This window comes from Malaclemys terrapin, chromosome 3 (assembly GCF_027887155.1).
Source record: "Malaclemys terrapin pileata isolate rMalTer1 chromosome 3, rMalTer1.hap1, whole genome shotgun sequence".
NCBI classification, from domain to species: domain Eukaryota; kingdom Metazoa; phylum Chordata; order Testudines; family Emydidae; genus Malaclemys; species Malaclemys terrapin.
This window is the reverse complement of record NC_071507.1, coordinates 54,354,472-54,380,397: the sequence shown is the minus strand read 5'-3', so window position 1 is coordinate 54,380,397 and position 25,926 is coordinate 54,354,472. Positions and strand designations below refer to the sequence as shown.

General features: G+C 39.7%; 1 protein-coding gene across 7 annotated transcripts in view; it reads left to right on the top strand.

The window, feature by feature from the left end:
* The window catches only part of CDC42BPA (CDC42 binding protein kinase alpha), a 339,222-nt gene that overhangs the window by 112,086 nt on the left and 201,210 nt on the right, over positions 1–25,926 (top strand). For all 7 annotated transcript variants that reach the window (XM_054023831.1, XM_054023829.1, XM_054023836.1 and 4 more), the window contains exons 3-4: positions 8,845–8,928; positions 20,347–20,442. In XM_054023831.1, coding sequence (XP_053879806.1) covers positions 8,845–8,928; positions 20,347–20,442 — 180 coding nt within the window. The remainder of the gene's footprint in view (positions 1–8,844; positions 8,929–20,346; positions 20,443–25,926) is intronic.

Genomic DNA, 25,926 nt, shown 5'->3' with positions numbered 1-25,926 from the left:
TGATGATGGATGGATTCTATGGTTTCCACCCAGCCTGAGGGTCCTTTGGTCTGAAGCTGTGCTGTTGAACTGGGACTGTCAAATGAGCACTTTACTAAACACTTAATGATGTTTTGTTTAGAAGGGGTTTCCCCCCTCGCAATTTTTAGTATTTTAACGGTAGATAAGGTCAATCATGTTGCCCTTCAGGGTGGTCTTGGAAGTGTATTGTGAAAGATGGAAATATTTGTGGCTCATGTTATCTCTTTTTCAGAATAGATATAATCTGTGACTTTTAATTGTTACAGTATATGTTTTAATCCAAGCATTTTAGAAACATGAACTATTCCCTTTCTATTCCTCCCAATTTGCGTCCTTGTAGCCCCCTCTTCCCTGCCACCCAAATAAGGTATATGCTCTCCAGAGGAGCCATCATACAGACCTGTGATTTGGGGTCTGTATGATGGCTCCTCTGGAGAGCATATACCTTATTTGGGTGGCAGGGAAGAGGGGGCTACAAGGACATTTATTTTTTTTCATGGGTAAGAATTAAGCTACGCTTGCCTAGAGTCATGGACGTCTTAGTTTCTGTAGCTGCTACCAGCGGCGGCTCCAGGCACCAGCGCTCCAAGCGCGTGCCTGGGGCGGCAAGCCGCGGGGGGCACCCTGCGAGGGCGGTAGTCAGGCAGCCTTTGGAGGCATGCCTGTGGGAGGTCCGCCGGTCCCATGGATTTGGCGGCAATTTGGCGGTGGGTATGCCAAAGCCGCAGGACCGGCGGACCTCCCGCAGGCATGCCGCCGAAAGCTGCCTGCCTGCTGTGCTTGGGGCGGCAAATAAGCTAGAGCCGCCCCTGGCTGCTACTAAAGGAACTGTAATTTTTACCTTTAATGTAGGTCCCTGCTACTGCTACCACCACCACCATATACATCTTTAAAATCTGAGAACTATCACACAGCAGATACACATTGCAATGCTACCAGGAGCAAGTACATTACATTTATTTAATCTGTTGTTCCACTGGGATATGTTAAAGGAACTGGGATTTTTATTCTCTGCAATCTATTCTCAGGACCATATGTATTGAATCCTAAATCATCTCCTACGCCGGCTATCTTTGTGGAGATCAGGAAATTTTGCATTTGGAGTCAGAGTTCCCTCTCCGAGTGCGTGGTGTATTCCTCTCTACCTCTGAGAACTGGAAGGTGTTTCAGCCCTATAAGCACTTGCGTCCAAGGAGATCTAGGGAACTGTATTCAATTTCTCTTTGCAGACACCTTTCCGCTTGATGCACAGAAAGTAATTTTTCTTCTGTAAGATATTATCAAGGGGAGCCCATCTTTGCAGATGCCCACCTCTACTCCCTTTTGCTCCTGCTTCAGTTGACTACTCTCTCTAGCTCATAACTAAAGCATAATTTTCCCCACCATCATCTACTGTCAGCTTTAGACACTAATACGGAGATTCTGCACATAGGGTGGCTCTAGACCAGGGGTCGGCATCCTTTGGCACGTGGCCCATCAGGGTAATCCGCTGGTGGGCTGCGAGACATTTTGTTTACATTGATGGTCTGCTGGCACAGCCCCCCGCAGCTCTCAGTGGCTGCGGTTTGCCATTCCTAGCCAATGGGAGCTGCAGGAAGCAGCGGCCAGCACGGCGAACCACGGCCACTGAGAGCTGCGGGGGGCTGTGCCTGCGGACGATCAACGTAAACAAAATGTCTCGTGGCCCACCAACGGATTACCCTGATGGGCCGCATGCCGAAGGTTGCAGACACCTGCTCTAGACTTTCTTTAGTATTTAAAAAAAAAATCATCTTGCCTTAAAGGGATACCATCAACCTATTTAGTTCCTGACACCTGTCTTCCATAAAGGACAGTAATCAGGTAACTCCATGTAATGCTCCTGGAGAGCAATGCATAAAAGTGTCTTTTTAAAAGACTTTGGAATTTGTCTTTTTTAATGTTTTGGTCTTCAGTAAAAAGAAATGTTAACAAGCTATGCTGAAACTGGGCAACAGCTTTGTTGTTAGGACCTTTCTTCTAACTCTCCCAGGCAGTTTGAGAGTGTAACTGACATGTTATTTTACATCTGACTATAATCCGCTCTTATTCTATTAAAAAAAAAATATTTCTACACCGTAGGGTACATTTTTAGCACTAAGATTCAGACACATCTCCCAGTAATATTAATGGAATGGAAGGGCTCAGTCCCCATACAAAACCCACAGTGTAAATTTGAAATGTGGGACTCCTTCCGCATTGCAGACTGGAATGATAAACCTAGAAACTCTGTGATGAGCCATCTCTGTAGCAATTCTAGTTGTGGAATGGCAGCAGAACAGGGCCCTAATACTGCAACCAACCTTCAGCATTCCAGTTGAATCTTAGCATAAATGACAGGCACTCATTTGTCTGTCATTTGCATGAAGCAGGAAGAAATTTATGCTAGATTTAAAATAAATAAATAAATAAATCTAAGCTTTCCTTGCACACTTCTATAGGTGGTGCCACAACTGCCTAGTAACTATTATTATTTAACACTTTTACATAGCACTTTAGGCATAAATACCACATTATTTTCTCTGTAAAGACACAATCCTTGCATTGAGGAATTTATAATCTAGGTTATTGACATGATTTGAAGAGGAATAGGGCATCAGACAAGAGGAATTCTCCATCACTTGCAGTTTAAGTCAAGATTGGGTGTCTTTCTAAAAGAGATGCTATAGCAGTGGTTCTCAACCAGGAGTCCGGGGCCCTCTAGGTGGCCTAGAGCAGGTTTCAGGGGAGGGCAGGGAGGGCAGGGCCTGCATTAGACTTGCTGGGGCCCAGGGCAGAAAGCCAAATCCCCATCGCACATGGCTGGAGTTCAGGTTCCAGAGCCCTGCCACCCGGGGCTGAAGCTGGAGTCTGAGCAATGTAGCTTCATGGGGTTCCTGTGGCATGGAGCCCCGGGCAATTGCCCAGCTTGCTACCCACTAATGCCAACCTTGGCTTTTATAGGCAGAAAGCCAGTTATTGTGGCACAGGTGGGCCATGGAGTTTTTATAGCATGTTGGAGGGGCCTCAGAAAGAACAAGGTTGAGAACCTCTGTGCTATAGCACAAAAAGAGATGATGGGTTTGATGCAGAAAACACAGGGTAAGTTTCTATGGCCTTATGATGGGTTCTCCCCCTCCCCCCTCCAGGGGTGCAACCTGGAACTGGGATATTGCTGAATCCTCTGTCTCACCAGCCTGGGCTCCTTCTCACACTGTGCTGGTGTGACAAGCTGCAGATCGCTCTTGGTCCTGCATTCGCACAAACCTTTACATAGGCAGGGACGCACCCAGTTGCAGTTACATGACAGCTTCTCCTCCACCATTCGTTAGCTAACAATAGAGCGATTCCAGCCATCTCACCCTCCATCTCCACAGCCTAGGACCCCAGAGCTATATCGTCTTGCCCTGGTCAAAAGCCTGACCAGTATATGAGTTATTACCCAGTCCGACCCTCCCTTAAAGCGGAGAGGACAATACACAAGCTTTTGTTAACTGAGCTGAGATTTTTCCCCAAGCACTTCACTCAAACCACATTGTTTCTAGGTAAAATATAAGATAAATTTATTAACTACAAAAAGATAGATTTTAAGAGATTATAAGTAATAGCAAACAGGTCAAAATAGATTACGATAAGAAATAAACCAAGACTGCAATCTAAGTTCTCTAAACTGGATTGGATTTGACTCAAGTAGTGTTTCACTCTGTTAAATAATACAAACAGTCCACCAAACTTCCATACACAGGCAGGCTTCCGTCCTTCCCACCTGGGACCAGCACGTCCCCCAGTTCAGTTTTTGTCCCTTATGTGTTTACAGGTGTTCCACGTGTGAGGAGTGAGGCCCAGTGGTGATGTCACTTCCCCCTTTTATAGCTTCTTCCATCTTGCTGAAAAGATCTTTTGCTGTGATCTGAGTCAAACAGTTCCCATTGTGGAGTTCTATCTCTGTTTCTATTGTTCACACTTCCTGGTGTAATCCTTGTGAGCATTTGTATTCTTCTCAATGGGCCATTTGGCCTTTTTATAGTTGTACAGTAACTCCTCGGTTAACGTTGTAGTTATGTTCTTGAAAAATGTGACTTTAAGCAAAACGATGTTTAGCGGATTCAATTTCCCCATAAGAATTAATGTAAATGGGGTGGGGGGTTAGGTTCCAGGGAAAACTTTTTCGCCAGACAAAAGACATTATATACAGTATAAGTTTTAAACAAGTTCTAATCAGAGGATTGTCTGAGAAACCTGCTCATGAGCTCTCTGAGTTTCTCCTAAAGCAACCGTGTTGATATCAGGTGAGATATTTCCCAGGGAATGCCTTGCTGCTAAATGATGAACTAGCACACGGCTGAGCCCTCCAGGATTAACACATTGTTGTTAATGTAGCCTCACACTCTACAAGGCAGCACCGAGGGAGGCAGGAGGGAGAGGAGACAATAGACACATGGCAGCAGCTGCAAACACTTCCCTTCAGAAACTGAATGTGATGCCGGACGGTGCTCAACCCCCAGCTCTGCCCCAGGCCCGCCCCGACTCCACTCAAGCGTGCCACGTCCCTTGCTCCTCCACTCCCCCCAAGCCTCCTGAATGCTGCAAAACAGCTGATTGCTGCGGGCGGGAGGTGCGGGGAGGGAGGGGGAACCTGTGCACCTCGTTCTTCCCCCCTGAGCCTCCTGAGTGCCGCGAAACAGCTGATTGCTGCGGGGAGAGAGGGGGGAGTTGCTGATCCACAGGGCTCACTGTTGGGTGGGAGGAGCTGGAGGGGAGCTGATGGGGCTGCCGGCCCACTCTAGTTCCAAGCCCTCACCTGCTAGCAGTCAGCGGCCAAACAACATTATAAGCAAACATTGCGCAACTTTAAATGTGTATGTTCTCTAATAGATCAGCGACATAACATTAACCGGGATGATGTTAAGTGAGGAGTTATTGTACCTGAAAGGCTGATTGTTGGGTGTTCCCAACCTCAGAACATGTTTCAGTGGCACATACATAGCAAAACTTCATAACTTCATATACAATGGTAGCACATACCACTTAATAGGATATTAATGTTCAACAGATTAAGACTTTTAAAATGATACCTCACAAGACATACTTTGTACAAAACATATAATTATATCACCAATGGTGAATATGGGATGCAGTGTGTCTTTCTGGGGCACAGAGTGTGTCAGGCCTGTGTTATGAAGCAGGTAAGTCTAGATGACCATAATGGTCCCTTATGGCTTTAAACGCTATGAAGTTATCTTTAAAAATGTGTTAGCAGGTTGTGATCAACTCCTAGGGTTGGTCACAACCAGTTAACATGTTTTAAAACATAATTTGCCCTGTCTAAAATTATGTTAGTTAAAATATGGTTAGCTAACATGTTTTAAAAAGCACAACGTATTTTTCTACTAGACGTGGTCAATCTGTACCAAGCAACCTTATAACATTTATTTTATGTAAATCTTCTACTATGTCTCTAGATAAAACTTATTCTGTCTACTTCATGTACAAAGTCATGTTTAAAACTGTGTTGGTTATGGAGAGTAACTTCCTTTGGGTGTACTGTATTTTGTGTTGTCTATCTAGTTACATGGTAAGCTCCTTGATCTAAAGAGTTTGCTTTTACTGTGCATTGTGCAACATGAAACACAGTGGTGCCACTTAAATAGTAATCAACAAGGCTGCTATTGTTTCTAATCTAAATTATAATAAAATTCTGACACATTATATAGACACTAGGGAGTGTGTGTGTGTATAGATAGCATATGTAATACATATATACACGCAAACACATACACAAAGGGCCTTTTTGATGCTCTGCTATCCTCAAAGAATGTTTTTAACTGTCAAAGAAAGAGAGAACTGATAATCACTCCCCTCTATTCATCATAAAATGTCTGGTTCCTGGAACTTATTAAAACTGGACATTTAAACTTTTTTTAAATTTATTTTTTTTCTGTGAGCAGGCCACTGAAAAATGTTTGGTATGTGCTGATGTAAACATTTTGGTTTTAGTTGGATTTTATTTTCTCTTTCATTCTTCCAACAGTTTTACATATTTCCCACAAACAGTAATGCTCCCTGGCATACTGTCAAACTGCTTCTGCCCCTCATTAGCTAGGCTTCTGATCTCTACACTGTATGTAGGCATGTTTCTCTTTGCTTCTTCAAGTATTTTTCTAACAGAAGCTACCAAAAAACCCAAACTGATAATAAATGCCCTCTTGTTTCCCAGGTTAGCTGGGGTAGGGATCACTCGACATGCAATGGTTGGGATTTTCCAATGGATCAAAGGGAGTTAGGTGCCTAAGTTCCATTGAAAGTCAATGGGAGTTGGAGATCTAACTCCTTTAGCCCGCCTTGAAAATCGTAGCAGACCTGCTTAGGCCCTGGATCATTAACAGCCACCACTATGGGCCAATTTTGAAGCACCTAACTCCTTGACAGAGTTTTAAAAGTCCACTTACTTTTTTACTAGTGCCAAGCAGAAGGGTTCCCTGGTAAATGAAGGGGTTTAACTCGTTAATTTCTGCAGTATTTAACCTCTTCTTAAAACAAAAGAGAAACTTTCTAGCCATTATGGTTGTAAAGGTCACCTTCCAAATATGAAAAAAATATAAACTGATGCACTGTTGTCTTCCTGAGTGAGATATCCAGCTTCACTGCCTTTGGTACTGCTCATAGATTTCTCAAGAATCAAAGAGTGAAACTGAAACTAGTAAGTTTCAACACTGCTATTGAGAACCCTGGGACAGCTATGAAACTGACAAGGAATCTAAAAATTTTTCAGTACCAAATTTGAGCAAGTCTTGAGAAATCCCAAGTCTGGACCTGAAAGTCGTTTATGAATATGAATCTAAATTGAAGGTTGTGGTGGATTTTCAATCACTGGGCAATTTTTAACTCAAGACTGGAAGTTTTTCTAAAAAGACCTGCTGTGGTTCAAACAGGAATTATTTTGGGGAAGTTCTATGCCTGGTTTTGCAATATGTCAGACTAGGTGTTCACAGTGGTCCTTTCTGGCCTTAGAATCAATATTTTTTGAATGAATCTTTGTATGGGAACCTAGGTTCATATGCCTGACCTTTATTGGGGGTAGCCTTTAAAAAATTTAGTGTGGAAGCTAGTTTTAATAGCGAGGTCTGATATCCTTGCATTGTCTCCTCTTTTCATTTCTTCTTGAATTGCATTTTATTTTCACAAGGGGGTGGGATGTGATGGAGGGCAAGACTGATTTATGTACCACAGCACCTCTGGGAATTAATAGCTGTTCCACCCAATTTATAGTTTAGCTAGAGAGAGAGTGTGTTTCTGCTTTAGACATCAACAAGAACTGTAAATGGAGTTCAACATGCACCTATACTAGCCTGATGAAGCTATTTCAGCTGGTGCCACCTTTGAAGAAGGGTTGAAAAGAGCCTTGCGTGACATTTCCTTCATCAAGCTGTCAGCATCTGTTGCATTTTCTTTCCTGATATTACTTCTCTGGCATGTAGCCAGGTTGCTGAATATGAAAGAGATGGAGAAAGTGTAGTGTTCAACCATGTATAATATTGTGTGTGTGTGTGTTGTCACTAGCCTGCAGGGTAAAGATGATGCTAATCTGTGTGACAACATCCTGGTCTGCAACCAAAACAAAAACAATCTTTTCTCTCCTTAGGCCCTGGGAGTATGCCGTTCTTTGCAAGGGAATGGGAATTGGGGTAGATTGATGTATGGATTTTAAAATTTATGAAGCACTGAGCTTTTCATATTTGAAGGTTAATTTTGTGGCTCAGGAGGTTAGGAGTCCTGGGCTCTGTTGTTAGCTTTGCTTCAGACTTCCTTTTGTTTTTGTGTCTTATCTGAACTAGGGAACTCAGGACTGTACCTATGATGTCTACATTGTGAAAACAAGAAGAATAATAAATTTGTTTTGTATAAACTTCCCCACCTCCCACTTGCCCTGCCCCTTTCTTGATATGATCCCATCCTGGCTTTTGTCACATTGTATCTAATCTAGATTGTAAAATCCTCAAGACAAGGAGTTTGGGTTTATTCTCTTGGTAAATTGCCAAATTTACCTATGATGCCTAATGTAAATGTTAAGTAAGAATCATAACGTCTCTGTTTTTAAGTTTTCCCATCCATAAAATGGGGATGATAATACTCCCCTAGGTCATGGGGGTGTAAAGAGACCTCAGAAAGAGCTTCATATGGAAAATGATATAGGAGTGCAGAGTATTATGCTTAATTATTTTTATTTATTATAGCTTCCCCCGTTCTTTGAAATGGGTCTAGAAGATTTATCCTATAGCAAATCTCCAGTAAATAATTTGTTGTACCCGCTGATATTCTAATGTTCCTTGGTTTTGGGACCTGACTACTATGTTACTAGGAGCTCTTTCTTGTTTGCCGCTGCAGCCATTTAGTTCAGTGATAGAAGAGAGTGGGTTCAATAACTATTCCAAGTTTTGGGAACATATCCAGTGATGATATGGCAGTAATAGGATAGAGGGGAAAGGAAGTATGGTATGATAGAAGTGCCATCTTTCAGCTGTGTTCAGCTATTGTAATGTAGAAGGATATACTTTTATGTAATGGAGGCTTACGGGGAACTTAAGAACTTTTACAGAACAAATACCCTGGACAGCTGTGAAATTACTCTTCATGGTTTGTGATGATGAATGCTTGGTACGGCATCATGTACGCAGAGTGAAGTTATAAATCAAAGAGTCCAAAATCCTATCACAACAAAAATAAATTAAAGCAACTCAGCCGTCTACATATTTCCAAAAAAGGATTATTCTGGCAACCACTTATTTTCCTATTTTAGGTTATTCATCTGCAATTTATGTTTTCCAGGTTGCAGTAGTAAAACTGAAAAATGCAGATAAAGTATTTGCCATGAAAATACTGAATAAATGGGAGATGCTGAAGAGAGCTGAGGTAAGACTACAGAAATGTTTTTAGTGTTCATATACTTGCTTGTGAGGACTCTACTCGGTTATTCTTCTTTTTATAAAATTTTTGACGAATTTTCATGAAGAAACAAACAAAAATAGAAAAAGGTAGTTGATTTACAGCTTGTATATGTTACTCAAACGCGCATTTTCCAAGGATATCCAATAAAGGTACGCAATTACACAGTTTCACAACTGGTCTAAGCTGAAAGATCATACAACACAAAATCAGACAGTATTACACAGGCGTAACATGTTAGGGTTGGTGGTAACCAAAAAAAAGATACAAACAAACAAATAAAAGGGGGAAAATACAGGAGGGAAAAAGCAGAAAGGGTAGGTGCAATGGAACCCTGGCATTATTTGAGCTATCTCAGCATTCTTTATACAAATGTATAAAGAATCAGGTTCAAAATTTCTTCTAAATCCTATAATTACTCTGTCTCAATGAGCTATTCTTTCTTTTGATGCTAATGCAGAAGGTTGGAATATCACTGCTCTATTCTGGTCGTAAGCCTACTCCTCCACTTTTGTTAAATTTCTGAACCAAAATCTTAGGGCTAGTTTTTACACTGGGAATGCTAACGCGCTGCCGTGGCAGCTCTTTAACATGCCTTGTGTGGTCGCTCTCCCAGTGCTCTAAAAAAACCACCTCAACGAGGGGTGTAGCTCCCAGCTCTGGGACACTGTTTACACTGGCGCTTTACAGTGCTGAACTTGCTGCGCTCGGGGGGAGGGGGGTGTTTTCACACCCCTGAGCGAGTAAGTTGCGGTGCTGTAAATTGCCAATGTAGACAAGTTCTTAGTGGTGGAGAGAAAACCAGCATGTAGGTACGTAACCTGGGACTAGAATTTTCAACTGAGTTTTGGTTGCAGAAGCCAACAACTAATTTCATTCTTGAGTCCACCTGCTTCCACAGCTGCCTAGCTATTGGACAGTCCATAGCATATATATATCAGGGTTCCTTTCCTTTTTTTTTTTACTACAGCATCAACAAACATCAGAGGACAAGGCTCCTTGATCGTGCAACCTGGGTCCAATACATTTTGAATCAAATCTTTTGCTGTATCAGGCATAGCCTGAGATCTACACAAGCATTTTTAACGTTCTATAATATGCTCTGCCATTGGGGTACTTTTAAGGGCTGTGATAATTCCCCTTTGCACACTTTCACAAAGAACTCCAGACCGCTGGAGTTCCCCTGCATTAATAAAGCATACATAGTGGACATGGGCCTGAGGAATGTATGAAACATTCCAGTGGTTCTTAGTAGCGCTGGGGCCTATGGCAGTCCTAGGGCATCCAGACCAAACTGATAAGTTGGCAAGTGTTTTAGTTGTTAGTACACTCACTCAACTAAGGGTGGCAGGTCATATTGTTTCTTGAATGTTGGAAATCCATATCATACCCCTGTTCAGCCAGTTTCTCCAAGTTTTTTTTCCCACTTTTCAAGTCTGGGTTACCCTATATAGGTGCTTTTGGAGCACAGCAAGGATTAAATGGGTACCTCTTAGCTAGGACAGCCCAGACCCTTTGCGCAGCCACTGCTGCAGGCACCCTATTTTTCTGTATCAGACAAAAAGAAAAACTCAGCAGACCTGCAGGGGAGGCAGATGCATTAATACCTGTTCAGTTTCCACCCATGTAAGTATAAGGGTATTAGCATGCTGGAACCAATTTGACATCTGTGACATGATGGAAGGATAATAGTAATTTTGAAGAGCTGGGAGCTCATTAGGGAGCTGGAGGTTTTTAAATGATAGTCATGTGTGTTGACCAGGGCCCCACAGAAATGCTCTAATAATGTTAGTACATTTTTTAAAATGAAACAGAGGAATATATAGAGGTAGGCCATTTAGAATATAGAGGAGCTTAAACCAAATATTCATTTTTACTGTATTGACCTTCCTCATAGGCTCAGGGAGAGAAGATGCCACATATTTGTATCATAACTTTAAATCCTGTCTCTTTCAAATAAGTAATCTTCACTAGTTAAAGTTTCTCGGTACTTTTATACTTACATACTTAATTACATCAGGTTGCCTATGGAAATTCCATTGAGGAAAAAGCCTCATGACATAACATTCGGGAGATTTGCAATATTTTTGATTTTTCCCAATTTATTTTGTAACTATCTATTGCTCAATTTTTTGAATTGGTGATAGGAGGGTTAAAATAGTGATTTCTAGTTTGGATATATACAAAAGGACATTGTCTGCCTATAACATCAGTCTGTACTCCATGGAACCAAGTTGCATGCCCTGGTTATCTGGATGAGCTACTCTCCTTTTTAAACAAAAGGAAAGTGAATCTTATTGGGTTTGAGTACAGTATTTCTACCAGTTGTGCTTGTGAATCCACCTTATAGTAATTTCATTTAGACCACATTTCCCTACTTTGTTTATGAGAATGTCATGTGAAACTGTGTTAAAAGCTTTACTAAAACCAAGATACATCACATCTACTGCTTCTCCCCTATCCACTAGGCCAGTAACATTGTCAAAGAAGGAAATCAGGTTGATTTGGCTTGATCTGTTCTTGACAAACTCATACTGGCTATTCCTTATAACCCTATTATCCTTCAGGTGCTTTCTTCCTGTTTGAATGCAGCCCTTATTATGGGATTTTTTAAAAAAAATTTTTTTACCGTATTGAAACAAATACAATTGATTTAGGGAATATGTACACTTAAAACGTTACAGCACCACAGCTGCAGTTCTGCGCTTCTGTAGACACTTGCTACAGTGACAGTTGGGGTCTTTCATCGCTGTAGTTAATCCATCTCCACAAGAGGTGGTATCTAGGTTGATGGAAGAATTCTGCCATTCATGTAACACTGGCTTCACTGGGGATTAGGTCGACAGCTATGTCTCTCAAGGGTGTGGATTTTTCATAGCTGTGCTGATGTAAATTTTCAGTGTAGACCAGCCCACAGATATCATCAGTTTATTGAAAAGTAGGAAAGGATAAATTATAGCAGTAAAACCATCTTTGTTATAAATAATTTATTTTAGGGGCTTAAATTATTTTAACATAGTATATTTTATAAATATGTGTGCTTGTGTAACAATTCAATTGCATAGAGTAAAAGTTAACCTTTGTACATGGTGACAGCAATTCCCCCCGAGTCTGGCATAACATCTTCCAGCTAATGTAGTTAGTCCTGTATCTCAAGTGGTAGAAGTCTGTGCTATTGTGCAGAAGACTCAGGATTCAAACCTTGAAGAGGTTACTGCAGTTCTACATAACAGAATTTGTTTTTTTTTCTTTTGTTCTTTAAAACATCCTAGGACATTACTTACAAAAAACTAAATTAAAAGGATATTTTGTAGGTTGCAAAGTCAAGCACTGAAAATGTCAGATTTACAGTAGTCCATGCAACCGTAATTTGGCCTCTTGCGTATGGTTATGACCATTAATTACATGACCCCATTCAATTTTTTCCATATGACACCTGCCTAATTCAGTGAACAGGTTGACCAGGATGCTGAACTAAGGTTGCAAGAGCAATCCTAAATCTATCATTTTCTAACTTGCATGCTTGCCTTTGCAACCTAAATACTTTTAACACTTTTTGTATGTAATGTTACTTAGTTTGACAAATGCCTTTATATTGGCTTACTGATCCATACAAGAAATCAATTGGCTGACTGTGCCTAGATTGTGGTGTACTTGGGAGATAATCTATCTAACGAAAAAAATCAGTAAAACGTGGTAGTTACCCCTTGATCACTTTCTTTCTCTGTTGTGCTCCTTTCCCCTATCCTCCAGCTCTGTTTTGTATTTTTATAGCATACGCTTTTTATGTGTACTTTGGTATTTGCGCAATATATTGTGTAGACTACTAAATCTTGTTGTTGTTGTTATAATAATAGGGCAGGCACACACTGCAAAAATTGAAAAGAATGACAATTTGCAAGGGCATTGAAGGTCACTGTGTAATGCAATTTAATTCCAGAAGGTTCTGGTTCCACTTTTTGTCATCTGGTCACCAAACCAGTGGAAAAATAAAGCTGTAGTTCTTTTTAGACAGGCTGTGCAGACTTCAAGAAACCCACTGGGCCCGTGGGAAGGGTATTTTAAATACCTTGCATAGAAAAGCTTTTCAAAACTATTTATAACCTAATTTTAATGGAAAGAAATACAATTTTTAAACTGGCTTTAAGAGGGTACATTTAAAAATAGAATGGCGTTTTATTTCTAGTTTTGATTTATCTGAGGTGGCAAAGTTTGCAGATGTTACTAAACTGCTGAAGATAGTTAAGATCAAAGCAGACTGTGAAGAACTTCAAAAAGATCTCACAAAACTAAGTGATTGGGCAACAAAATGGCAAATGAAATTTAATGTGGATAAATGTAAAGTAATACACATTGGGAAAAATAACCCCAATTATACATAAAAAAAGATATACTGACATTAGAAAAGGTTCAGAGAAGGGCAACTAAAATGATTAGGGGTTTGGAATGGGTCCCATATGAGGAGAGATTAAAGAGGCTAGGACTTTACAGCTTGGAAAAGAGGAAACTAATGGGGGACATGATAGAGGTATATAAAATCATGAGTGGTGTGGAGAAAGTGAATAAAGAAAAGTTATTTACTTGTACCCATAATATAAGAACTAGGGGCTACCAAATAAAATTAATTGGCAGCAGGTTTAAAACAAATAAAAGGAAGTTCTTCTTCACACAGCGCACAGTCAACTTGTGGAACTCCTTGCCTGAGGAAGTTGTGAAGACTAGGACTATAACAGGGTTTAAAAGAGAACTAGATAAATTCATGGAGGTTAAGTCCATTAATGGCTATTAGCCAGGATGGGTAAGGAATGGTGTCCCTAGTCTCTGTTTGTCAGAGGGTGGAGATGGATGGCAATTTCCTGGTGCAAGTGCTGGAGGAACCAACTAGGGGCAGAGCTTTTCTTGACCTGCTGCTCACAAACAGGGAAGAATTAGTAGGGGAAGCAAAAGTGGATGGGAGCCTGGGAGGCAGTGACCATGAGATGGTCGAGTTCAGGATCCTGACACAAGGAAGAAAGGAGAGCAGCAGAATACAGACCCTGGACTTCAGAAAAGCAGACTTTGACTCCCTCAGGGAACAGATGGGCAGGATTCCCTGGGAGAATAACATGAAGGGCAAAGGGGTCCAGGAGAGCTGGCAGTATTTTAAAGAATCCTTATTGCGGTTGCAGGAACAAACCATCCCGATGTGTAGAAAGAATAGTAAATATGGCAGGCGACCAGCTTGGCTAAACAGTGAAATCCTTGCTGATCTTAAACGCAAAAAAGAAGCTTACAAGAAGTGGAAGATTGGACAAATGACCAGGGAGGAGTATAAAAATATTGCTCAGGCATGCAGGAGTGAAATCAGGAAGGCCAAATCACACTTGGAGTTGCAGTTAGCAAGAGATGTTAAGAGTAACGAGAAGGGTTTCTTCAGGTATGTTAGCAACAAGAAGAAAATCAAGGAAAGTGTGGGCCCCTTACTGAATGAGGGAGGCAACCTAGTGACTGAGGATGTGGAAAAAGCTAATGTACTCAATGATTTTTTTGCCTCTGTCTTCACGAACAAGGTCAGCTCCCAGATTGCTGCACTGGGCAGTACAGTATGGGGAGAAGGTGACCAGCCCCTCTGTGGAGAAAGAAGTGGTTCGGGACTATTTAGAAAAACTGGACGTGCACAAGTCCATGGGGCCGGATGCGCTGCATCCAAGGGTGCTAACGGAGTTGGCGGGTGAGATTGCAGAGCCATTAGCCATTATTTTTGAAAACTCATGGCGATCGGGGGAGGTCCCAGATGACTGGAAAAAGGCTAATGTAGTGCCCATCTTTAAAAAAAGGGAAGAAGGAGGATCTGGGGAACTACAGGCCAGTCAGCCTCATCTCAGTCCCTGGAAAAATCATGGAGCAGGTCCTCAAGGAATCAATTATGAAACATTTAGAGGAGAGGAAAGTGATCAGGAACAGTCAGCATGGATTCACGAAGGGGAAGTCGTGCCTGACTAACCTAATTACCTTCTATGATGAGATAACTGGCTCTGTGGATGAGGGGAAAGCAGTGGATGTGTTATTCCTTGACTTTAGCAAAGCTTTTGATACGGTCTCCCACAGTATTCTTGCTGCCAAGTTAAAGAAGTATGGGCTGGATGAATGGACTGTAAGGTGGAAAGAAAGCTGGCTAGATCGTCGGGCTCAACGGGTAGTGATCAATGGCTCCATGTCTAGTTGGCAGCCGGTTTCAAGCGGAGTGCCCCAAGGGTCGGTCCTGGGGCCGGTTTTGTTTAATATCTTTATTAATGATCTGGAGGATGGTGTGGACTGCACTCTCAGCAAGTTTACAGATGACACTAAACTAGGAGGCGTGGTAGATACACTAGAGGGTAGGGATCGGATACAGAGGGACCTAGACAAATTAGAGGATTGGGCCAAAAAAAACCTGATGAGGTTCAACAAGGACAAGTGCAGAGTCCTGCACTTAGGACGGAAGAATCCCATGCACTGCTACAGACTAGGGACCGAATGACTAGGTAGCAGTTCTGCAGAAAAGGACCTAGGGGTCACAGTGGACAAGAAGCTGGATATGAGTCAACAGTGTGCTCTTGTTGCCAAGAAGGCTAACGGCATTTTGGGCTGTATAAGTAGGGGCATTGCCAGCAGATCGAGGAACGTGATCGTTCCCCTTTATTCAACATTGGTGAGGCCTCATCTGGAATACTGTGTCCAGTTTTGGGCCCCACACTACAAGAAGGATGTGGAAAAATTGGAAAGAGTCCAACGGAGGGCAACAAAAATGATTAGGGGTCTGGAGCACATGACTTATGAGGAGAGGCTGAGGGAACTGGGATTGTTTAGTCTCCAGAAGAGAAGAATGAGGGGGGATTTGATAGCAGCCTTCAACTACCTGAAGGGGGGGTTCCAAAGAGGATGGAGCTCGGCTGTTCTCAGTGGTGGCAGATGACAGAACAAGGAGCAATGGTCTCAAGTTGCAGTGGGGGAGGTTCAGGTTGGATATTAGGAAAAACTATTTCACTAGGAGGGTGGTGAAACACTGGAATGTGTTACCTAGGGAGGTGGTGGAGTCTCCTTCCTTGGAGGTTTTTAAGGCCCGGCTTGACAAAGCCCTGGCTGGGATGATTTAGTTGGGGATTGGTCCTGCTTTGAGTAGGGGGTTGGACTAGATGACCTCTTGAGGTCCCTTCCAACCCTGATATTCTATGATTCTATAGGAGAGAACTCACTTAATCATTACCGGTTAGGTTCACTCCCTCTGGGGCACCTGGCATTGGCCACTGTCGGCAGACAGGATACTGGACTGGATGGACCTTTGGTCTGATCCAGTATGGCCATTCTTATGTTCTTGCTTTCATGCTGAAATAATGAAACATACTGTAATTTCATCCAACTTTGGGGGAGGCGGGGGAACACCTCTAGAGTTGAAACAAGTTCCCGGCCAATGGGAGCTGCGGGATGTGCTGGCCTGCCACTTCCTGCAGCTCCCATTGACCGGAAACAGTGAATCGCGGACACTGGGAGCTGCGGGGGGCTGTGGTTGTGAATGGTCAGCATAACAAAATGTCTTGCGGCCCACCAGCAGATTACCCTGATGGGCCACGTGCCGAAGGTTGCCGACCCTGGTCTAGGTTTACATGGTCCTGCCAAAGCACAAGCAACTGGACTTGATTACTTCTCTATATCCCTTCAAGTTCTACATTTCTATGATTCTGTCATTTAATTCGTTTAATGTGATATAATTTTCATAAAACATGCAGGGGCCATATAAATCAACACTTGGTCTTAATTTTTCTTTGGGAATGCTCTCAAGAAACACGATGGATTTCCCATCAATCTTGCTTATTAAACAGTTGGCTGAGCATGTTGGAGATCATCAGAATATAAACACTAAGATGGAAATAAATTGGAATGCAAAAAATGCAGCTGAATTCCATCGTGTGTGACTTATTTATACTGCACTTCATTCTAGAACTTTAACTAAAACAAGCTTTTGGTGTTGTCTAATATGAGGAGATTAAGTGTTGTAGAGCATTGAGTGCTAAAGATCTAACACTTCATAAAATAGTTCTGATCAATAGATCAGCAAAAGATCTATTGATTAAGATTAAGGTAATATAATTTTGCACTTTACATACATTGTCAAGAGTTTGGTAACATACACTGAAGCTATTAGTCATATTTGTCATATTTCCTTGGGTCTGAAAACTAGTACTAAATTTGCTTACTGCTCCTTCATTTTATCCTTCAAGGGGAAAAATTAATCTGTCTTAATTTGCTGTCACTCAGTCCTGTTGGCCTTCTCCTCAGCTGGGAGAGTAGGAGCCCTGCATGACCCGTCCTGTACATAACCATCCTCAAGGCCCTGTTATTTATGCAATTGCATAATTTACCATATAAGAATTTTTTCTTTTCCATTATTATTATTATTTTATTTTATTATTATATGTTGATGGCCCTACATAATTCAGTAGTAGACCCAGAGAAAGCATTGGCAATGTCTGAAATGGAGAAGGGAAGGACTGGCAGTCCAAGAGAAGCTGTCCAAAGAGTGGAGGCCAGAAAAGTCAAGGAAAAAGTGAAGTACGAGAAAATTTGGCCAGACAGGCTGGGGAGAGGCACCCAGTAGTATTGTTTACTCTGTCCAGACAAGAGGGCAGCTAAGGGATATTACAAGTTAAAGCAGATTTCATACATCTAAAATAAATGTTTATTTTTATACATATATGTTTTAAACATTTACTTTTGATGTGTGTAGGTGAGATTGTCAAAGCCATCTTAGAGACTTAGATACACATCTTCCATAAAAACGAATCCACATAGTAAGCCTCAGGATTTGTGTACTTGGAAAAGTTTCATCCAGAAGGAGCCCAGTGAAGTGGGGCTGAGGATCCAGGGAGAGGTTGAGTCATATGAGAAGAGCAGGAGCCCAAGACTGGTGAGAGAGCTGCTCCAGCTTTCTCCGCCAGGCTATTAAAATTTCAAATGTGATCTACTGTGGTAAAAGCTTTTGCTGCCAGCTCCAGACATTCTGCCGAGGAGTGGATGTTTTGGGTGCTCAAGGAATACAAGATCTTTTGTGAATTTGTGTCCGATACGATGGCTCGATAAATATTAGATAGATTCACTGTAGAAACTAGCTCCATGCATCTGTGTAATAACATGCAGTTTGTTTACTTGTCATTATGTTTGTGGGAGTAACAAAGAGTTTATAGTTTCTCATTGTTCTCTATTTCTGGCAAAGACTTAAACAAAACAAAACAAAAACCCCAACCACTCTTCCCCCAAATTCTTTTTTTGTCCTCATGCTGTTTCTCATTTGACTCCCAATAAAGATCTTTTGTTTATTGTGCGGTGTATTTTATTAGTGAATCTTGTGTCAGTTATTCCTATTCTCTCTTGCATAGAGTTACTATTCAGGTGTAAAAAGTGAGCAAGTGTTTCTTCTTTATGACCTCTGTATCACATTTGCTCATTTTACTGGTCAAAACAAGATTTGGTGTTTTTTGGTTGCTCTTATAAGTTTAGCTTCAGCTCTACGCAAAAATCATTAAGCTGCACTCTTTATTTGTCCCTCTCCAAAGTTCACTGCCAACAATAACCATACTCATTCTGGTATTTAGCTGTTTTTGGAAATGAAGTTGAAAAAATAATAAGGAAGAAAAAGTTTGATTTTTCTTTAAGCTATTGCTTAAATATGAAGACACAGGATATGGTTTAAGCTGATGAAATTGACAGAAACTGATTAAATGTGTATCTGGAGTAGCAGAATATTTACAGTATATCTTGGCAGAGTGTCTCATCTACACGTCCAAATATCCATCTATCTACTAATCTCCTCCTCTCTTTCATCCTTTTCTAGCCAGCTCTCACTCAAAATCCAAGAATGTCCAGGTCTCTGCATCTTCAAAAACTAAAAAAGTCCATCTGCCTCTTCAACTATCACCCTATGCCTCTTCTGCCTTTCACTCTGAATTCATAGAAGATCATTTACAGCCATGGCCTGGAATTCCTGTTCTGCAGTTCCATCTTGGATCCTCTTCAGTTTGGCATCCTTCCTTTCTAGTTTACCAAATACGCTCTCTCCAAGATTGCTACTGACATTTTCCTCTTCAAGTCTCAGGGACTCTAATCACTTTGATCTGTCTCCTATGTTTGACACTGTTTATTCTCCTTCTCAGCATTTTATCCTCCCCTGGCTTTCACAATTCTGTGCTCCTGTGGTTCTCCTACCTCTCCAGTAATTCCTGAGCATCTCTTGATGGTTTCTCCTCTTCTCTTTTCCTACCCTGTGTGGGATCTCCGAGGACTTCATCTTTGGCTTGCTCCTCTTCTTGCTTTATACCTTCTCACTGGGTAATCTCATCTGCTGACATGATTTCAACTACTATCTTTAGACCAATGACTCGTAAATCTGCTTCTTTCAATCCCATCTTGCATCTCAGTCTGTCTCTAACATGTCCTCCTGAATGTCTCACCGTCAATTTAATTCTAACATAGCCAAACCCTCAGATAAGATGCCAAAAAGAAATCGGCTAGCTTGACTAATAGATTGAGGGGAAGATGGAAGTAGCTGGAGGTTACTTTATTTATAATCATTAGAAAAATATTGCGCATATAAAATATGACTACCAGTGTAAACCTGGAGTGACAGTGCTGTGAAATAAACCCATAATATGTAGCGCCAGATCCTACTCCTGTGGACTTCAATTGCATTACTATAGGGGTCATTGTGTTTGTGTATCTATATAAACATATTTGTGCTTATAAATTATATAATGCAAATAGTCTCACAGAGAATCAGCTCTGATTAAAATAAAGAGTGTTGCTGTATTTTTTTCAATGCAGCAAATACATAGGTTGGGGTGCGAATCTGACATTGTCTTGTTGCTGTAGATAAGACAGCACTGTTTTGTACTGAATCAAACAATCTTGCAGTACAATTGTGTGGCTGTAATTTTTTGGACAAGTTATAAATCCTGAAAATGAGTGTTTATAATAGAAACATATATAGCTCACAGAAGAAATTGTGCACATGTAGGGCTAGTTCTGCCCTCAGATACCATATTATAATCTCATTGACTTCCCCGTGAACAGGTCTGTGAGCAGATTTTGACCTGTAATCTGGATTCAGTGAGCAGAAGAGTCTGTTTTTTCTGTCTTCATCCCAAGAACAATAACTGGGAAGTACAATTGTACTCCAAGTAGATGTAAAGTGTCGATACACTGCTAGCCCCATGTTCTCAACATGTCAGGAGTGTGGATTAAATGGCTTTTACTGAAGGGGGATAAATGTATCTTGTAATGTCATCCTATGTATTTGATTGCCATTTCATGACATACATGCATTGTTTGATACTAATATCTATTGTAACTAAAATATTCTTTTCTCCCCTTCAGACAGCCTGTTTTAGAGAAGAGAGGGATGTACTAGTGAATGGAGATAACCAGTGGATCACAACATTGCACTATGCCTTCCAGGATGACAACTATTTAGTGAGTGTTCCTTTAAATATCTATTAAAGTGATTTTAGGCTTTTAGTCTGTGATATTGAAATCCAGATATGGTGTGTGTGCAACAGTTAGCCCTATGGTTGAAATTGAATCTCCATATGCATCAAAACCTTGTCAAATGCATTATTAGTATGGAAACTAGTCAGGGAGTTTAGTGAATTTGGCCATGAATATCTCAAGATGCTAGTTTGCTTTGTTCTCTGTACAAGTCTGCAATTATTGGGCAGACTTCTGTAACCAGTAGTTATCAGGTAATCTGACTATTCGTCCTTTGGGAGTGCTCTTGCAATTATATTAGCGTACCTTTTCTATAATCTTGTCATTTACTTTGTCCCAATAATCCTGGTCTGAATCACAGAATGAAGTAGCGGTTAATTTTTTATCCTGCTATGAAATTAGAGATAGATATAAAGTTTGTTTAATCTCCTTGATTATTGTTATTCAATTTTGGAACTGGAATAGTCCTGTTGATTTGAAATTCACCCAACTGGGCTCTGGCAACGAGTAGAGAGGCATAATTTCAATTCTGAACTGTCTCCTCCTGCTGGCTGGGGGGCTTAACCACAAAAGTCCCAGAAGGGTACAGAAAGCCACGGTATACCTTAAAAAAGCCACTTTAAAAAAAAATCAATTTGCGTAGAACTGAATATTATAATTGCAGATGAAAGTATCTAAATACGTTTTTGTTAAGAAGTATGTCTGAAATGTAATTGGAATGCCTTTTGGTTTTGTTCTGAAAAGCTTGGGTTGTTATGATGTTACTTAGCTGTTTAAAAACCTAGTGATTCGGTACTCTTCATAGTAAACTGAATTATTGCATGCTGATGCTGAAACTTAAGTTGATGTACATTTTAGAAATGTATTTGCATCATAAAATTTTACTGAAAGAATCTAATCTTTCATATTATATTTAACTGTTATCCTGTAATATATAGGATTCAAGAAGGAAAATTAATTTATAAAGGATGATCAATTTTTACTAAATCTTTGTCATTTAAGAAAATAATTGTAGCACACTTGAATTGTGTTGCTAAGCTTATTGTATTTACTTTCCTGTCTTGTAAAGTACACTTGATACATACACTTTGGTAGTTTGAAGTCTTACTACTTCTGTTTAGCATTGTCATTAGTAGGTGTTTTATATATATATTTTTAAAATCCCAGTTTGCAACTAAGGGCTACTTCCTGGTCATTTCACAGATGAAGTCACATTAACTTCAGTAAGGTTACTGGAGTAAAGCAGGTATGATTTGGTCCTTAAGGTAAAGGAAATTCATGAATGTAGGACTTACAGAACTGGGACTTTTGGTCATGATCCTGCAATTGGATGCACGAGCACAGCCTCTTGCAATCTTGTAGCATTCCCTTAACTTCAGTTGGTCTTTGCACATGTTCAGGGCTTTGCTTGTGTGTATCTGATAGCAGGATCATGGCCCAGGTTTTCCATTTCCTGATTGAGTAATATGGACCAGTAAAAACTATAACTGTGTTCTGACTGCCAGCAGTATTATTAAGAAAACATTATATGTTGAGTTGCCGCCAGCCAGAACTAATTTTAATCTAGCCTCTTTCCTCAATGTACTCATTGAGCAGAGTCGCTTCCATTCTTTATCATTGATGGTCTGTTAACATGTGCTAGTTTTGCAAATAGAGTTTCATTTGGGAGAAAAAGGCAGGAAAACTGTCTGATTCTCAAAAACAACGAGGAGTCCTTCTGGCACCTTAGAGACTAACACATTTATTTGGGCATAAGCTTTCGTGTGCTAGAACCCACTTCATCAGATGCATGGAGTGGAAAATACAGTAGCAGGTATATATACATAGTACATGAAAAGATGGGAGTTGCCGTACTAAGTGGGGGGGGTCAGTCTAACGAGACAATTCCATTAACAGTAGAATACCAAGGGAGGAAAAATCACTTTTGTAGTGGTAATGAGGGTGGCCCATTTCAAACAGTTCTCAGTATTTTAATACGTGCTTTGAGTATATTATATACATATTATATACATGTGAAAAGTACCCGTGATACAGAATTTAGGTAGCTCTATGACCTGAATTGAATGCCTTTGTGTTAAACTCCAGCAATAAATACATATTTAACAGCCTTAATTTGCACTTTTACCCTTTTAAACAGGTTTTTATAAAATTTATTAGTTGGATTTTTAATTGTGGAAGCATCGTGATGCTGTGCAGTAGTGACTTGTGCAGTACATAAAAATAATTACTAGATATGATGGGTCTGCACACTTTATAAAGGGATATATTGCCCAATTTATTGGTAGTGAAGTTTTTATTATAATGGAAAACTTCAATCTGCAGCTTAGTCAGCTCAGTTTTTCCTTAAATCTTTATTTTTTATTGTCACAACTGTGAAAGCACAAGTATAAAAAAAATGTAAGGAACATTTTTGTGAAGAAGACTTTGACATACTATAAATATGCACAACTGAGTTGGGGTTACTGTGTCCTAGTGGCATCTTAATTTATTTCTACATATGATATCTAAGTTTCCTTTTCAGCATATTGTATAGTCTCTTCTAAATTTCTCATGTACAGGTTTACTGCTATCATAAAAATTGAGGGTGTTTTAGCTGCTTGTTATCAGGTTACAATATTTTTCAGATTATTTGCTATAAAGTTACTCAGAAACTGGAGAATATTTTGAAGGACTAATATCGTAAACTAATACAAATGTAAATTTTAAGTTTTAATTATATTTACTGTTCTATGCTAGAGTGTAGATAAATTCATATTTTGGTCCAACATTCATTCAACAACTTCTGTGGAGTGAATTCTTTTTCATCATTGTATTTGTATTTTGTCTATTCACCATTAAGAGACAGTTTAAAATTTTTTTTAAAGTATATACAATGGCCTTGCTGGAGTTGCAGAATGAATTAATAATAATATTTGGACCTGCTCTGTTTCCTATTTCACGTTCTTTATGCTGACTTGTGACTCTTGTATGAGTGTAGTATAAATGTGCACACTTGCTGATTTGATTCAGTTGTCACTCAAAGGACAGTCTTTTAGTGCTTGAAAAAAGTCATAATTTGGACGTTAGAGTATTTTTAAGTCCTTCTAGGAGTATGCTTCCTTTTTCACCTGATCTCTGTATACAAGAGTATTCACACAAGAGAATTAGATCTTAGAGAACTGACTGGAAATGAGAGAATCAGATCATCTTTGGTTGAAAGATTCCTTGGCTAACTCTTGTTTGGTCTGCCAAACGAGAACCAAGGAATTTATGTGCATAGCTGAGAATTCCTCAGGGTTTTATATATATATAAATATATATATATATAAAGGTGTATATACTTGATATATAAAGAATTTATATGGTCAGCTTTTAGTTCTTCTACTTTGCTCAGGATGGAACATGATGTAGGTACATAAGACATTTGGTGACCTCTACACTATTCATCTGACAACATGAGAACTGACCAGCCAACCAACCTGTGAAATCCGTTGAACTGCACCTTACTACTGTATAGATAAAGAACAGTTTAAAAATAGAAATCTCCTCTTCCTAATATTCTTTCTTTGATCTTCTTAACAATCTTGGTTTTAGAAGAAAAAAATAATACATTTATGTGAATGAATGATACTACTTGAGGCAGTGATTCGTATATTGTCCGAAGAATTCACTCCATTGTTGCATTAAAAATTCACCTTACAAATTTAACTTTGATCCTGAAAATATTAATGCACACCCTTAACTTCAAGCACATGATTAGTCCCAATGACTTCAATGTGACTACTTATAGGCTTGGGCGTTAGATGATATTTTGTTATCACTTTATTGCTTTTGTTACGCCTGGAAAAATTTCTTTTATAATAGAATGAAGTTATAAAAGTGCTGTATAACAAGCAAACAAAAAAATCGCTTTGTATTTATGGTTGCATCAACTACATTTTTTTGAATGGCTTCCAAATATATTGTGTTAAAAAGGGTGAATGATTGCTGTAGACAAATACAAAAGATCCTGTTTCAGTGAAGAAAAAGGAATGCTGTTGCAGTTTTTTCCAGCATTCTTTCTCAGCAATAAGTAGGCTTGGCAGAATTCAATTGTTACTTATAATTTTGATGGCTAATATCAATGTTTATTTTTAAGCATTTTTTTCTGTTTTGATTGATGTAAATTTTCACAGAAATTAATGGAGGAGTGTCAGAAAATAATTATTTTATGATAGTAGATGTTGAGATTCAAAAAGTTAAAGCTTTATAACAGTTAAAACACAAATTGTCATGATCACGTCAAAATATACAAACTCTGCGTTCTCAAGCAGCATTTTTCTTTCTTTGCCTGTCCGTAATTTTCTGTTATTAAGGTGAAAATATTTGTTGTCGGTTTGTGTGTGTGTGTACAGCAAAATTGATGTTTACCGACATTTACCAATAAAAATCTAATCCTAGCAATAACTAAAGAATGGATGGATGAGAACAAAACCACTACACAGCAAATCAGTTAATAACCATCACATTCTGTATACAACCACTGCAGTTTTTAAAAAGTATTACCTGGGAGGCTTTCTGATATTACAGATCTCATTTCATTGATTTTTCAGGGCAGTAGTGACCATAGCTTATTTGCCTTGTGTAAGGCATGCTGGCAAGACATCTCGCAGTATAGCAGGTTTGCAACTCAGTGGCAGACAGCAACACAGTAACATTTTGATTATCAATATTTTGAAGACTTTGTGGAAAGACTTTATTCATTTCTCCACCACAATTGGTAAATTAAAAAATGGTTCCCAGGAGGATGTCACAATATGTTTCAAGTTGTTACAGTCAGTGGAGTTCTAAAACACAGGATCCAAAACTACTTTTCTTTTCAACAGAATCTGTTTCCTCTTCAAACGGCGACTAAAATCTTTCAACAAAAAACCTTAAGGATGACCAAATATGGAGGGGTAAACGTTATTCCTCACTGATATAGACTCTAATGTTGGGGAGATCCCCCTCTCCCATTGTCTTGCTCGCCTCTTAGGCGGGCAAGGCACAAGATTCCCTACCTGTCCTGAATTTCCCTGTGAAATTATTCTGGGTTTGGCAATCATTTTGTCCTATTTTAAAATGTTTTTCATTCCTCTGTTGCTGTTCAAAAGAAACACACACAAAAAAAGGAAAATTGACTGACTGACTATGAAGGAACATCCATGAAATTGACTATCCACAAAATGTTGGCATTGAAGTTAGAAATAGGCAAATTGAAAATATACAGCACCATACCCTTGTGATATATTACTCCTAGATCACTGTATCCTACTGTAAAGAGAGATTATTGGAAACATGGATATACACTATTTTCCTTGAAAATAGAGAAATAGTAAATAAAGGAATGAACTTGAGTAGGAGACCTTCAAGTATTATTGTGAATTTTGGTGGAAAATTTGATCAATTAATTAGTCTTTCATCATGATGATCAAGGTTATATTATCCTTGCTTTCTGTAATAGGTGTTGAA